Below are 15,377 nucleotides of genomic sequence, written 5' to 3' on the forward strand. Positions count from 1 at the left end.
TCTGTTATTCTCTGTTATTCTCTCTGTTACTTCTGTATTCTCTCTGTTCTTCCTTCTCTGTTCTATCTGTTATTCTTCTGTATTCCTCTCTGTTATCTCTGTTATTCTCTCTGTTATCTCTCTTGTTATCCTCTCTGTTATCTCTCTCTGTATTCTCTCTTTTACTGTCCCTGTTATTCCATTTCTTGTTCTATCTGTTATCCTCTCTGTTCTTCTCCCTGTTATGTCTCTGTTTTTCCATTTCTTGTTCTCTCTGTTCTTCTCTCTGTTCTTTCTCTGTTCTTCTCTCTGTTTATTCTCTCTGTTATTCTCTCTGTTATTCCATTCTTCTATCTGTTATTCGACTTCTGTTATCTCTCTGTTTCCTCCTGTTTTCATTCTTGTTTTCCTGTTTCTCTCTGTTATTCCCTGTTATTCATTTCTTTCATCTGTTTCCTCTCTGTTCTTCTCCCGTTCATTCTCTCTGTTTTTCCATTCTCTGTTCTATCTTGTTATTCTGTCTGTATCTCACATATTCTTGTCATCTGTTCTTCTCTACTGTTATTCTCTCTGTATTCATTTCTCGTTCTATCTGGATCCTCTCTGTTTTCTCTCTGTTTTCTCTCTGTTCTCTCTCTGTTTTCTCTCTAGTCTTTCTCTTGTTCTTCTCTCTGTTATTCCTGTTATTCTCTCTGTTCTTCTCTCGTCTTCTCTTGTTATTCTCTCTGTCTTCTCTCTGTATTTTCTCTCTGTTATTCCCTGTTTTCTTCTGTTATTCTCTCTGTTCTATCTTGTTTTCTCTGTTATTCTCCCTGTATTCTCTCTGTTTATTCTCTCTGTTATTTCTCTGTTATTCTATCTGTTATTCTCTCTGTTATCTCTCTCTGTTACTCTCTGTTATTCTATCCTCGTTCTCTCTGTTATTCTCTCTGTTATGTCTCTGTTATTCCATTTCTTGTTCTATCTGTTATCCTCTCTTCTATTTCCCTCTGTTATTCTCTCTGTTATTCTCTCTGTTATTCTCTCTGTTATTCTCTCTGTTATTCTCTCGTTATTCTCCCGTGTATCCTCTATGTATTCTCTCTGTTTATTCTCTCTGTTATTTCTCTCTGTCTTCTCTCTGTTATCTCTATGCTCTCTGTTATTCTCTCTGTTCTCTCTCTGTTATTCCCTCTGTTATCCTCTCTGGTTATCTCTCTCTGTTATCTCTCTGTTATCCCTCTGTTCATTTTCTCCGTTGTTATTCTCTCTGTTATTCTCGTCTGTTATCCTCTCTGTTTTCTCTATGCTATCCTCTCTGTTATTCTCTCTTTTCTCTGTTATTCTCTGTTATTCTCGTTATTCTCCTATCCTCCTGTTTCTCTTGTATTCTCTGTTTCTCTCTGTGTTCTCTTGTTATGTCTCTGTTATTCCATTTCTTGTTCTTCTGTTTGTTCTGTTTCTGTTATCTCTCTGTATCTCCTGTTATTCTCACTGTTATTCTCTCTGTTTATTTCTCTCTGTTTCCTCTCTGTTATTCTCTGTTATCCTCTCTGTTATCTCTCTGTATTCTCCTGCTTCTTCGTTCTTCTCTCTGTTATTCTCTCTGTATTTCTCTGTTATTCCTTTCTTGTCTATCTGTTATTCTCTCTGTTCATTCTCTTGTTATTCCTCTCTGTATTCTTTCTCTGTTCTTCTCCTCTGTTCATTCTCTCTGTTATTCCCTGTTATCTCTCTGTATTCTCTCTGTTATTCCTCTGTATTCACTCGTTTTCTCTCTGTTATTCTCTCTGTTATTCTCTCTGTTATCCTTTCTTGTATATTCTACTGTTATTCCTCTCTGTTATTCCTCTCGTTTATTGTCTCTTGTTATTCTTTCTGTTCTATCTGTTATTCTGTTATTTCTGTTTCTCCCTGTTATTCTATTTATCTCTCTGTTATTCTCTCTGTTATTTCTCCTCTGTTTTCTCTCTGTTATTCTCTTGTTATTCTCTGTTATTCTCTCTGTTATTCTTCTGTTATTCTTCTGTCTTCCTGTTTTCTCTCTGTTATTCTCTCTGTTATTTTCTCTGTTATTCATTCTTGTTCTATCTGTTTTCTCTCTGTTATTTTCTGTTATTCTCCCTGTTATCCTCTCTGTTATTCTCTCTGTTATTCTCTGTTATTCTCCCTGTTATCCTCTCTGTTACTCTCTCTGTTATTCTCTCTGTTATTCTCTGTTATTCTCTCTGTTATCCTTTATGTAATTCTCTCTGTTATTCCATTTCTTGTTCTATCTGTTATTCTCTGTATTCCTTTCTCTGTTTCTATCTGTTTATCTCCTCTGTTATCCTCTCTGTTATCCTCTCTGTTATCCTCTCTGTTATTCTCTCTTTTACTGTCCCTGTTATTCCATTTCTTGTTCTATCTGTTATCCTCTCTGTTCTTCTCCCTGTTCTGTTCTCTGTTTTTCCATTTCTTGTTCTCTCTGTTCTTCTCTCTGTTCTTCTCTGTTCTTCTCTCTGTTATTCTCTCTGTTATTCTCCCTGTTATTCCATTTCTTGTTCTCTGTTATCCTCATCTGTTATTTGTCTCCTGTTTTCCATTTCTGTCTCTGTTATTCTCTCTGTTACTGTCCCTGTTATTCCATTTCTGTCTCTGTTATCTCTCTTGTTCTTCTCACTGTTTTCTTCTCTCTGTTTTCATTCTTGTTCTATCTGTATCTCTTCTGTTATCCATCTTGTTTTTTTGTTCTTCTCTCTGTTCTTCTCTCTGTTATTCTCTCTGTTATTCAATTTCTTGTTCTATCTGGTATCCTCTCTGTTCTTCTCTCTAGTCTTCTCTCTGTTCTTCTCTCTGTTCTTCTCTCTAGTCTTCTCTCTGTTCTTCTCTCTGTTATTCCCTGTTATTCTCTCTGTTCTTCTCTCTGTTCTTCTCTTGTTATTCTCTCTGTTCTTCTCTCTGTTCTTCTCTCTGTTATTCTCTGTATTCTCTCTGTTATTCTCTCTGTTCTTCTCCCTGTTATTCCCTCTGTTATTCTCTCTGTTATTCTCTCTGTTATTCTCTCTGTTATTCTCTCTGTTATCCTCCCTGTTATTCTCTGTTATTCTATCTGTTCTTCTCTCTGTTATTCTCTCTGTTATTGTCTCTGTTATTCCATTTCTTGTTCTATCTGTTATCCTCTCTCTTATTCCCTCTGTTATTCTCCCTGTTATTCTCTCTGTTATTCTCTCTGTTATTCTCTCTGTTATTCTCTCTGTTATTCTCCCTGTTATCCTCTCTGTTATTCTCTCTGTTATTCTCTCTGTTCTTCTCTCTGTTCTTCTCTCTGTTAATCTCTGTTATATTCTCTGTTATTCTCTCTGTTCTCTCTCTGTTATTCCTCTGTTATCCTCTCTGTTATTATCCTCTGTTATCTCTCTGTTATTCTCTCTGTTATCCTCTCTGTATTATCTCTGTTATCTCTATGTTTCTCTTGTTATCCTCTCTGTTATCTCTCTGTTATCCTCTCTGTTATCTCTCTGTTACCTCTCTGTTTTATCTTATTTCCTATCTTATCTCCCTTCTTATCTCTCTGTTATCTCTCTGTTATTCTCTCTGTTATCTCTCTGTTATTTCTCTCTGTATTCTCTCTCTGTTATCTCTCTCTGTTATTCTCTCTGTTTATCCTCTCTGTTACCTCTGTTATCTCTCTGCTTATCCTCTCTGTTATCTCTCTATGTTCTTCTGTTCTTCTCTCTGTTTCTTCTCTCTGTTATTCTTCTGTTCTATCTCTGTTATTCTCTGTTATTCTCTCTGTTATTCTCTCTGTTATTCTCTCTGTTATTCTCTCTGTTATCCTCTCTGTTATTCTCTCTGTTATTCTCTCTGTTTCCCTTCTGTTCATCTTTCTCTTGTTATTCTCTCTCTTGTTATCCTCTCTGTTCTCTCTGTTCTTTCTTGTTTATCTCTGTTATTTCCTTTCTGTTATTCGTTATTCTTCTGTTATTCCTATTTCTGTTCTATCTGTTATCCTCTCTGTTTATCCTCTCTGTTATCCTCTGTATTCTCTGTTTCTCTCTTTTATTCCCTGTTCATTCTTGTTCTATCTGTTATCTCTCTGTTTTCTCCGTTCTGTTCTCTGTTTTCCTCTTGTTCTATCTGTTATTCTCTGTTCTTTCTGTTATTCTCCTGTTATCCTCTCTGTTATTCTCTCTGTTATTCTCTGTTATTCTCCCTGTTATCTCTCTGTACTCTCTCTGTTATTCTCTTGTTATTCTCTGTTATTCTCTCGTGTTAATCCTCTCTCTGTAATTCTCTCGTTATTCCATTCTCTCTGTTATATCTGTTATTCTGTCTGTTATTCCATTCTTGTTCTATCTGTTATTCTCTCTGTTTAACTCTCCTGACCTCTCTTATTCCTCTTGTTATTCTCTTTTTACTTCTCTGTTATCATTTCTTGTTCTATCTGTTACTCCCTCTTTTATTCTCTCTGTTCTATGTTTTCATTCTTGTTTTCTGCTCTGCTTTGTTCTTCTATGTTTCTCTACTGTTATTCTCTTGTATTCTCTCTGTTATTCCTCTCTGTTCTTCTCTCTGTTATCCTTTCTGTAATTCTCTCTGTTATTCCATTTCTTGTTCTATCTGTTATTCTGTCTGTTTTTCCATTTCTTGTTCTATCTGTTATTCTCTGTTATTTTCTGTTATTCTCCCTGTTATCCTCTCTGTTATTCTCTCTGTTATTCTCTGTTATTCTCCCTGTTATCCTCTCTGTTATTCTCTCTGTTATTCTCTGTTATTCTGTTTTCTCTTCGTTTCCTTTCGTTTCTCTCTGTTATTCCTTTTTTGTCTTCTCGTTATTCTTCTCTGTTATTCCTTTCTTGTTCTTTGTTTCTCTCTGTTATCCTCTCTGTTATTCCTCTCTGTTATCCTCTCTGTTAGTCTCTCTTTTATTCCCTGTTATTCCTTTTGTCTCTCTCTTATCTCTCTGTTCTTCTCCTCTGTTCTATTCTCTGTTTTTCATTCTTGTTCTCTCTGTTCTTCTCTCTGTTCTTCTCTGTTCTTCTCTCTGTTATCCTCTCTGTTATCCTCTCTGTTATCCTCTCTGTTATTCTCTCTGTTATCCTCTCTGTTATTCTCTCTATTATCCTCTCTGTTATTCTCCCTCTTATCCTCTCTGTTATCCTCTCTGTTATTCTCTCTGTTATTCTCTCTGTTATTCTCTCTGTTATTCTCTCTGTTATCCTCTCTGTTATTCTCTCTGTTATCCTCTCTGTCCTCTCTGTTATCCTCTCTGTTATCCTCTCTGTTATCTCTTGTTCTTCTCTGTTCTCTCTCTGTTCTTCTCCTGTCTCTCTCTGTCTTCTCCTCTGTATTCGATCTGTTATACTCTCTGTCTGTTATTCTCTCTGTTATTCTATCTGTTCTTCTCTTGTTATCTCTCTGATTTTCTCTGTATTTCTCTGTTTATTCTTTCTTGTCTGTATTCTCTCTGGTTATTCTCTTGTATTCTCTCTGTTTCCTCTCTGTTATTCTCTGTTATCTCTTCTGTATTCTCTCTGTTATTCTCTTCCTCTGTTCTATCTTTATTCTTCTGTTATTCCTTCTTGTTCACCTCTGTTATCCTCTCTGTTATCCTCTCTGTTATCCTCTCTTTTATCTCTCTGTTTCTCTCCTTTTACTGTCTCTCTGTTATTTCCTGTTATTTCTTGTTTCTATCTGTTATCCTCGTTTTACTGTTCTTCTCCATGTTGTGTCTCTCTGTTATTTCACATTTCTTGTTCTATCTGTTATTCTCTGTTATTTCTGTGTATTCTCATGTTATCCTCTCTGTTATTCTCTCTGTTATTCTCTGTTTTCTCCTGTTATCCTCTCTGTTACTATCTCTTTATTCTCTGTTATTCTTGTTATCTCTCTGCTTATCTCTTTGTCTGTATTCTCTCTGTTATTCTCTCTGATTCTTCTTGTATTCTGCTCTGTTATTCCATTTCTTCGTTCTATCTGTTATTCTCTCTGGTATTCTCTCTGATTCCCTCTGTTATTCTCTCTGTTATTCTCTGTTATTATTCCTGTTATTTCTTGTTCTATCTGTTATCCTCTCTGTTCTTCTCCCTGTTCTGTTCTCTGTTTTTCCATTTCTTGTTCTCTCTGTTCTTCTCTCTGTTCTTCTCTGTTCTTCTCTCTGTTATTCTCTGGTATTCTCTCTGTTATCCTCTCTGTTCTTCTCTCTGTTATCCTTTCTGTAATTCTCTCTGTTATTCCATTTCTTGTTCTATCTGTTATTCTGTCTGTTATTCCATTTCTTGTTCTATCTGTTATCCTCTCTGTTATCCTCTCTGTTATCCTCTCTGTTATCCTCTCTGTTATTCTCTCTTTTACTGTCCCTGTTATTCCATTTCTTGTTCTATCTGTTATCCTCTCTGTTCTTCTCCCTGTTCTGTTCTCTGTTTTTCCATTTCTTGTTCTCTCTGTTCTTCTCTCTGTTACTGTCCCTGTTATTCCATTTCTTGTTCTATCTGTTATCCTCTCTGTTCTTCTCCCTGTTCTTCTCTTGTTTTTCCATTCTTGTTCACTCTGTTCTCTTGTTATCCTCTGTTATTCTCTCTGTTATCCTCTGTTATTCCTTCTGTCTATCTGTATTCTTCTGTTATCTCCTGTTTTCTCTTCTGTTATTCATTTCTTGTTCTATCTTTACTCTCTCTGTTATTCTTGTTATTTCTCTGTTACTCTTGTATCCTCTCTGTATTCTCTCTGTATTCTCCGTTCTTCCCTGTCTTCTCTCTGTTATTCCCTTGTTATTCTTCTGTTATCTCGGTTATTCTCTCTGTTCTTCTCTGTTTCCTTTGTTATTCTCTTGCTATCTCTCTGTTATTCTCTCTTGTTATTCTCTCTGTTATTCCCCTGTTATTCTCTTTGTCTATCTCTCTGTTATTCTCTCTGTTATCTCTCTGTTATTGCTCTGTTATTCTATCTGTTATCCTTCTCTTGTATTCCCTATGTTATTCTCTTTGTTATTCTCTTGTTATTCTCATCTGTTATTCCTCTCTGTTATTCTCTTGCTATCTCTCTGTTAGTCTCTCGGTTATTCTCTGTTTATTCCTTTCTGTTCTATCTGTTATTCTCCCTGTTATTCTCCTGTTATTCTCTTCTGTTATTCTACTGTTATTCTCTCTATTCTCTTGTTGTCTCTGTTATCCTTCTTGTCTATCTTTTATTCTCTCTGTTATTTCGTTATGCTCTTTGTTTATTCTCTCTGTTATTCTCCCTGTTTTCTCTCTGTTATTCTCCTGTATCCTCTCGTTTTTCTCTCTGTATCTCTCTGTTATTCTCTCTGTTTATTCTCTCTGTTATTTATCTGTTCTTCTCTCTGTTATTCTCTCTGTTATCTCTGTGATTCCTTCTTTTTCTTTGTATTCTCTCTGTTACCTCTCTGTTATTCCTCTTATTCTCTCTGTTCCTCTCCTTGTTCTTCTCTTGTTATTCCCTGTTATTCTCTCTGGTATTCTCTCTTGTTATTCCTTTGTATTATATCTGTTATTTCTCTGTTTTCTCTCTGTATTCTCTGTTATTCATTTCTTGTTTATCTGTTATTCCTCTCTGTTATCTCTCTGTTATTCTCTGTTATTCCATTTCTTGTTCTATCTGTATTCTCCTGTTATTTCTGTTATTCTCCTTTCTCTGTATCTCTCTGTTATTCTCTCTGTTTTCTCCTGTTATTCTCTCTGTTATTCTCTCTGTTTTCTACTCTGTTCTTCTCTCTGTTATCTCTACTCTGTTATTCTCTCTGTTATCCTCTGTTATTCTCTCTGTTATTCTCTCTGTTATGTTCTCTGTTATTCTCTATTCTCTGTCTACTGTTATTCTCCTCCCTCTCTCTCTGTTATTTCTCTGTTATTCTACTCTGTTATCTCTCTGTTATTCTCTCTGCTATCTCTTGTTTTCTCTGTTATCTCTCTGTTACTCTCTCTGTTACTTCTCTCTGTTCTTCGTCTGTTATTCTCTCTGATCTCTTCTGTTATTCTCTCTGTTATTCTTTCTCTGTTCTATCTGTTGTCTTCTGTATTCCATTTCTTGTTCTATCTGTTTCTCTCTTGTTTTCTTGTTATCTCTCTGTTTCCTCTCTGTGTCTTTCTCGTTTATTCCCTGTATTCCATTTCGTTTTCTGTTATCCTCTCTGTTCTTTCTCCTGTTCTCGATTCTCTGTTTTCTCATTCCTTGTCTCTCTGTTTATTCTCTCTGTTTTCTCTGTTCTTCTCTCTGTTATTATCTCTGTTATTATTCTCTCTGTATTCCATTTCTTGTTCTATTGTTATCTCGATCTGTTATTCTCTCTGTTCTCCTCTCCCTGTTTTTCATTCTTTTCTCTCGTTTTCTCTTGTTCTCCCTGTTATTCCATTTCTGGTTCTCTGTTTATCTCTCTGTTCTTCCCCTGTTCTTCTCTCTGTTTTTTCCATTCTCTGTTATTCTGTTATTCTGCATGTTATTCCATTTCTGTTCTATCTGTTTCCTTGTTATTCTCTGTTATTCAATTTCTTGTTCTATCTGGTATCCTCTCTGTTCTTCTCTTCTGTCTTCCTCTCGTCTCTCTGTTCATTCTCTCTCTTTCTCTTCTCTCTGTTATTCTCTCTGTTTTCTCTCTTCTTCTCTCTGTTTCTCTGTTATTCTCTCTGTTCTTCTCTCTGTTCTTCTCTCTGTCTATCTCTCTGTTATTCTCTTGTTAGTTCTCTCTGTTCATTCTCTTGTTTTTTTCTCACTCGTTATTCTCCTGTTATTCTCTGTTATGCTCTCTGTTATTCTCTCGTTATTCTCTCTGTTATTCTCTCTGTATCTCCCTGTTATTCTCTACTGTATTCTCTCTGTTCTTCTCTCTGTTACTGTCCCTGTTATTCCATTTCTTGTTCTATCTGTTTCCTCTATCTTTCTACTCTGTTTATCTCCCTGTTATCTCTCTGTTATTCTCTCTGTTATTCTCTCTGTTATTCTCTCTGTTATTCTCCTCTGTTATCCTCTTGTTATTCTCTCTTTATTCTTATGTTCTTCTCTCTGTTCTTCTCTCTGTTATCTTCTGTTATGCTCTCTGTTATTCTCTTGTTCTTCTTTGTTATCCCTCTTGTATTCTCTCTGTTATCTCTCTCTGTTATCCTCTCTGTTATTCCTTGTTATTCTCTTTGTATTTCTTTGTTATTCCCTGTTATCCTCTCTGTTATTCTCTCTGCTATCCTCTCTGTTTATTCTCCGTTATTGTCTCTGTTTTCCATCTTGTTTCTATCTGTTTTATTCTCCCTTTTATCTCCTGTTATTCTTCTGTTATCTACTGTTCTTCTCTCTCTATTCTCTGTTTCGTCTCTGTATTCCATTTCTTGTTCTTTGTATTCTCCTGTTTTCTGTTATTCTCTCTGTTATTCTCTGTATTCTCCCTGTTATCCTCTCTGTTATTCTCTCTGTTATCCTCTCTGTTATTCTCTCTGTTATTCTCTCTGTTATTCTATCTGTTCTTCTCTCTGTTATTCTCTCTGTTATTGTCTCTGTTATTCCTTTTCTTGTTCTATCTGTTATTCTCTCTGTTATCCTCTCTGTTATTCCCTCTGTTATTCTCTCTGTTCTTCTCCTTGTTCTTCTCTCTGTTATTCCCTGTTATTCTCTCTGTTATTCTCTCTGTTATTCCCTCTGTTATTCTATCTGTTCTTCTCTCTGTTATTCTCTCTGTTATTGTCTCTGTTATTCCATTTCTTGTTATATCTGTTATTCTCTCTGTTATCCTCTCTGTTATTCTCTCTGTTATTCCATTTCTTGTTCTATCTGTTATTCTCTCTGTTATTTTCTGTTATTCTCCCTGTTATTCTATGTTATCCTCTCTGTTATTCTCTCTGTTATTCTATCTGTTATTCTCTCTGTTATTCTCTCTGTTATTCTATCTGTTCTTCTCTCTGTTATTCTATCTGTTATTCTCTCTGTTATTCCCTGTTATTCTCTCTGTTATTCTCTCTGTTATTGTCTCTGTTATTCCATTTCTTGTTCTATCTGTTATTCTCTCTGTTATTTTCTGTTATTCTCCCTGTTATCCTCTCTGTTATTCTCTCTGTTATTCTCTGTTATTCTCCCTGTTATCCTCTCTGTTACTCTCTCTGTTATTCTCTCTGTTATTCTCTGTTATTCTCTCTGTTTCTCTGTTACTGTATTCTCTTGTTATTCTCTCTGTTATTGTATTCTGTCTGTTATTCCATTTCTTGTTCTATCTGTTATTCTCTCTGTTATCCTCTCTGTTATCCTCTCTGTTATCCTCTCTGTTATTCTCTCTTTTACTGTCCCTGTTATTCCATTTCTTGTTCTATCTGTTATCCTCTCTGTTCTTCTCCCTGTTCTGTTCTCTGTTTTTCCATTTCTGTTCTCTCTGTTTTTCTCTCTCTGTTCTTCTCTGTTTTTCGCTCTGTATTCTCTCTGTTATCTCTCTGTTATCCTCTCTGTTTTCTCTCTGTTTCCTTCTGTAATTCTCTCTGTTTTCCATTTCTTGTTTTCTTTTCTGTCTGTTATTCCATTTCTTGTTCTATCTGTTATCTCTCTGTTATCCTCTCTGTTATCCTCTCTGTTCTTCTCTCTGTTATTCTCTGTTACTGTCCCTGTTATTCCATTTCTTGTTCTATCTGTTATCCTCTCTGTTCTTCTCCCTGTTCTGTTCTCTGTTTTTCCATTTCTTGTTCTCTCTGTTCTTCTCTCTGTTACTGTCCCTGTTATTCCATTTCTTGTTCTATCTGTTATCCTCTCTGTTCTTCTCCCTGTTCTTCTCTCTGTTTTTCCATTTCTTGTTCTATCTGTTCTTCTCTGTTCTTCTCTCTGTTATTCTCTCTGTTATTCTCTCTGTTATTCCATTTCTTGTTCTATCTGTTATTCTGTCTGTTATTCCCTGTTATTCTCTCTGTTATTCCATTTCTTGTTCTATCTGTTACTCTCTCTGTTATTCTCTGTTATTGTCTCTGTTATCCTCTTTGTTATCCTCTCTGATATTCTCTCTGTTATTCTCTCTGTTCTTCCCCCTGTTCTTCTCTCTGTTCTTCCCTGTTATTCTCTCTGTTAGTCTCTCGGTTATTCTCTCTGTTCTTCCCTCTGTTATTCTCTTTGTTATTCTCTTTGCTATTCTCTCTGTTATCCTCTCTGTTATTCTCTCTGTTATTCCCTCTGTTATTCTCTTTGTTATTCTCTTTGTTATTCTCTCTGTTATTCTCTCTGTTATTCTCTCTGTTATTCCCTCTGTTATTCTCTTTGTTATTCTCTTTGTTATTCTCGCTGTTATCCTCTCTGTTATTCTCTCTGCTATCCTCTCTGTTATTCTCTCGGTTATTGTCTCTGTTATTCCATTTCTTGTTCTATCTGTTATTCTCCCTGTTATCCTCCCTGTTATTCTCTCTGTTATTCTAACTGTTCTTCTCTCTGCTATTCTCTCTGTTATTGTCTCTGTTATTCCATTTCTTGTTCTATCTGTTATTCTCTCTGTTATTGTCTGTTATTCTCTCTGTTATTCTCTCTGTTATTTCCCGTTATTCTCTGTTATTCTCTCGTTATTCTCTCAGTTATCCTCTCTGTTATTCTTTCTGTATCTCTCTGTTCTCTCTCTGTTTCTCTGTTATCTCTCTGTTATTCTCTCTGTTCTTCTTTGTTATTCCTCTGTATTCTCTGTTATTCTCCCTGTTATCCCTATGTTATTCTCTCTGTTATCCTCTCTGTTATTCTCTCTGTTATTCTCTCTGTATTCTTTAACTTCTGTTTTCTCTGTTATTCTCTCTGTATCTCTTGTTTATTCTTCTGTTTTCGTTCTCTCTGTTATTCCTCATTGTTATTCCTCTGTATCTATCTGTTCTTCTCTGTATCTCTCTGTTATTCCCTGTTATTCTCTCTGTTAATTCTCTCTGTTATCCTCTGTTTTCTTCTGTTCTTCTCTCTGTTATTCTCTGCTGTTATTGTCTCTGTTATTACATTTCCTTGTCTATATCTGTTATTCTCCCTGTTATTCTCTCTGTTATTCTCTCTGTTATTCATTCGTCTATCTGTTATTCTCTCTGTTATTCTTCTGTATTCTCCCTGTATCTCTTTACTCTTGTTCTCTCTGTTATTCTTCTGTATTCTCTCTGTTATTCCCCTGTTATTCTCTCTGTTATTCTCATCACTGTTATCTCTTCTGTTTTCTCTCTGTTATTCTATCTGTTTTCTCTGTTATTCTCCTGTTATCCTCTATGTTCTTCTCCCTGTTCTGTTCTCTGTTTTTCCATTTCTTGTTCTATCTGTTATTCTCTGTTATTTTCTGTTATTCTACCCTCCTGTTTCTCTCTGTTATTCCTCTGTTATTCTTGTTTTATTCTCTCTGTTATTCTCTCTGTTACTCTCTATGTTATTCTCTCTGTTATCTCTTCTGTTATTTCTCTATTGTTATTTATGTAATCTCTCTGTGTATTCATTTCTTGTTCTATCTGTTATTCTTCTGTTATTCCTTCTGTTATATCCCTGTTATTCCTCTCGTTATTCCTCTTTATCTCTCTGTTATCCTCTCTGTCATTCTCTCTGTATGTCCCTGTTATTCTCATCGTTTTATCATCTGTTTTATCTCTCTGTTAATTTCCTCTCTGTTATTCTCTGGTTTATTCATCTCTGTTTTCTACCTGTTGTTCTCTCTGTTCTTTCCATGTTTTCCTTCTGTTATTCTTCTGTTATTCTCCACGTTATTTCCACTTCTATTGTTCATCTCTGTTATCCGGTTGTTCCTCTCGTTTCTCCCCAGTTATTTCCATCTTTAGTTCTCTTGTATTCTCTTTGTTACTGTCCCTGTATTTTTCTCATCTGCTTATCCTTCTCGTGTTCTTCTCCCTGTTACTTTCTTCTCATGTTTTTCCTGATTGCTCTCTGTTATCTCTCGTTATTCGTTCTGTTATTCCATTTCTTGTCTCTCTGTTCCATTCTGGATTCTTCTGTATCACTGTTATTCTCTCTGTTATATCCTGATATCTTCTGTCTATGTGTTCCGCTCTGTTATTCTCTTAGGTACTTCTCTCTTTCTTCTCTATGTTCTTCTCTCTTTATCGAACTACTGTTCTCTTTCTTTCTCTGTTCTTCTCTCTGTTCATTCCCTGTTATTCCTCTGTATTCTCTCTGTTATTCTCTTGTCTTCCCTCTGTTATTCTCCATGTTATTCTCTCGGTTATTCTCTATGTTATTCTCCTGTTATTCTCTCTGTTATTCTCTCCCTGTATCCTCTCTGTTATTCTATCTGCTTCTCTTCGTTATTCTCTCTGTTCAGTGTGTCATTGTTATCTCCATTTCTTGTTCTATCTGTTATTCTCTCGTTATCTCTCTGTTATTCTCCTGTATTCTCTCTGTTATTCTCTCTGTTTTATTCTCTCTGTTATTCTCTCTGTTATTCTCTCTGTTATTCTCTCTGTTATTCTCTCTGTTCTTCTCTCTGTTCTTCTCTCTGTTAATCTCTGTTATGCTCTCTGTTATTCTCTCTGTTCTTCTCTTGTTATTCCCTCTGTTATCCTCTCTGTTATTATCTCTGTTATCCTCTCTGTTATTCTCTCTGTTATCCTCTCTGTTATTCTCCCTGTTATCCTCTCTGTTCTCTCTGTTATCCTCTCTGTTATCCTCTCTGTTATCCTCTCTGTTATTCTCTCTGTTATCCTCTCTGTTATTCTCTCTATTATCCTCTCTGTTATTCTCCCTCTTATCCTCTCTGTTACTCCTGTTACTCTCTGTTATCTCTCTGTTATTCTCTCTGTTATTTCTCTCTTGGTATCCTCTCTGTTATTCTCCTCTGGGCTAACTCCCTCTCGTGTCCTATTGTAGCCTCTCTGTTATTCCTCCTTGTGATCTCTCTGTTCTTCTCTCTGTTCTTCTCTCTGTTCTTCTCTCTAGTCTTCTCTCTGTTCTTCTCTCTGTTCTTCTCTCTGTTATCCTCTCTTATTCTCTCTGTTATTCTCTCTGTTCTTCTCTCTATTCTTCTCGCTGTTCTTCTCTCTGTTATTCTCTCTGTTATTCTCTCTGTTATCCTTTCTGTTCTCACTGTTATCCTCTCTGTTATTCTCTGTTATTCTCTCTGTTCTTCTCTCTGTTATTCTCTCTGTTATTCTCTCTTTTATTATCTCTGTTATCCTCTCTGTTATTCTCTCTGTTATCCTCTCTGTTATTCTCTTCTTTTTATCCTATCCTCTCTGTTATTATACCCTATCATTTCTGTTATACTCCTGTGATCCTCTTGTTATTTATCTGTATCTCTCTGTTATTCTCTCTGTTATCCTCTCTGTTATCCTCTCTGTTATCCTCTCTTTTATCCTCTCTGTTATCCTCTCTGTTAATCTCCCTGTTATTCTCTCTGTTATCCTCTCTGTTATTCTCTCTGTTATCCTCTCTGTCCTCTCTGTTATCTTCTCTGTTATTCTCTCTGTTATTCTCTCTATTATTCTATTTGCCTCTGTATGTTCTTGCTCTGTTCTTCTCTTTATCCATCGTCTACTTGTTATGTAAAATGTTCCTTCTCTTCAACGATCACACAGACCATTCTGGAGGATGAGGTGGATGATCCAGTTTACCAGGTAGGTCGCCACACAACACCTACACAGCCAATCAGAACTAGCGATGGAACCCCATGTAACGTTTACACTCTAGCTTCTACAGACACAATTGTTTTCACGTGATTAATTCTATAGAATTAAAAAACACTTAATCCTTAATTAATGTAAATATCTGCCGCTGATCTGCTTTAATTAATGATTCATGATACCCAAACCATCTCAATAATACGCAGTAGACCAACCATCATAGTAGACGGTTTTGTTCAACCATTTGACCCTCCCATTGCCAGTGCAGTGTTGTAAAACCATATATTTTCAGTTGATCTGTGTATATGTACTGATTTTCTTCTAAAGACCTATCTGACCCTGACTGGTTGTTCTCCCCTCTTGCTTTTGGCTGAAACTGGAACATGATACTCTGTTGCTCACACTGAATACAGACAACACTAACCCTTACTCTGAATGCTTATGTTCAGTGGTTATGCCCCACCCCCTTCAAAACATGTCTAATGTTTGCCCCTTTAGGTTTTACTACTGTATGCCTGAAAAAAATATTTAATTTGCAATTCTGTAGTAGCATTGGCTGTTTTGTTTTGAATACAAGAGTCCAATGACCATTGGGCAGAATCCTGACTTGAGATCTGGGCGTGTAACCGATTCAGACTTTCGTGTAAATCAACTAAGTTACAAGCGCGGATCTCAAATCAGTATTAGGCCCTCTGTGTCTCGGTGGTAGTGGAGATGGAGATCATAACTCTTAGACCTCTACAGTACCTGTTACCACTGCCTGACCAATTACTGTACTCTCTCCTCTTATCTTCTCTCTCTTTCTTTCCCTGTTTTTCTCTCCATTTTTTTTCTCTCTCTGTCCCTCAATCTTTCTCTCAATCTCTTTCTTTCTCTCTCTCT

At 36.0% G+C, this 15,377-nt stretch overlaps 1 protein-coding gene across 1 annotated transcript in view; it reads left to right on the forward strand.

Annotated features, from left to right (window-relative positions):
• Nucleotides 1-15,377, forward strand: part of LOC120055334 (disabled homolog 1-like) — a 46,681-nt gene that overhangs the window by 16,269 nt on the left and 15,035 nt on the right. Inside the window, exon 6 of the mRNA XM_039003208.1 lies at nucleotides 14,451-14,489. Within this exon, the coding sequence (XP_038859136.1) occupies nucleotides 14,451-14,489 (39 nt within the window). The remainder of the gene's footprint in view (nucleotides 1-14,450; nucleotides 14,490-15,377) is intronic.

This window comes from Salvelinus namaycush, chromosome 11 (genome assembly GCF_016432855.1).
Source record: "Salvelinus namaycush isolate Seneca chromosome 11, SaNama_1.0, whole genome shotgun sequence".
Classification (NCBI taxonomy): domain Eukaryota; kingdom Metazoa; phylum Chordata; class Actinopteri; order Salmoniformes; family Salmonidae; genus Salvelinus; species Salvelinus namaycush.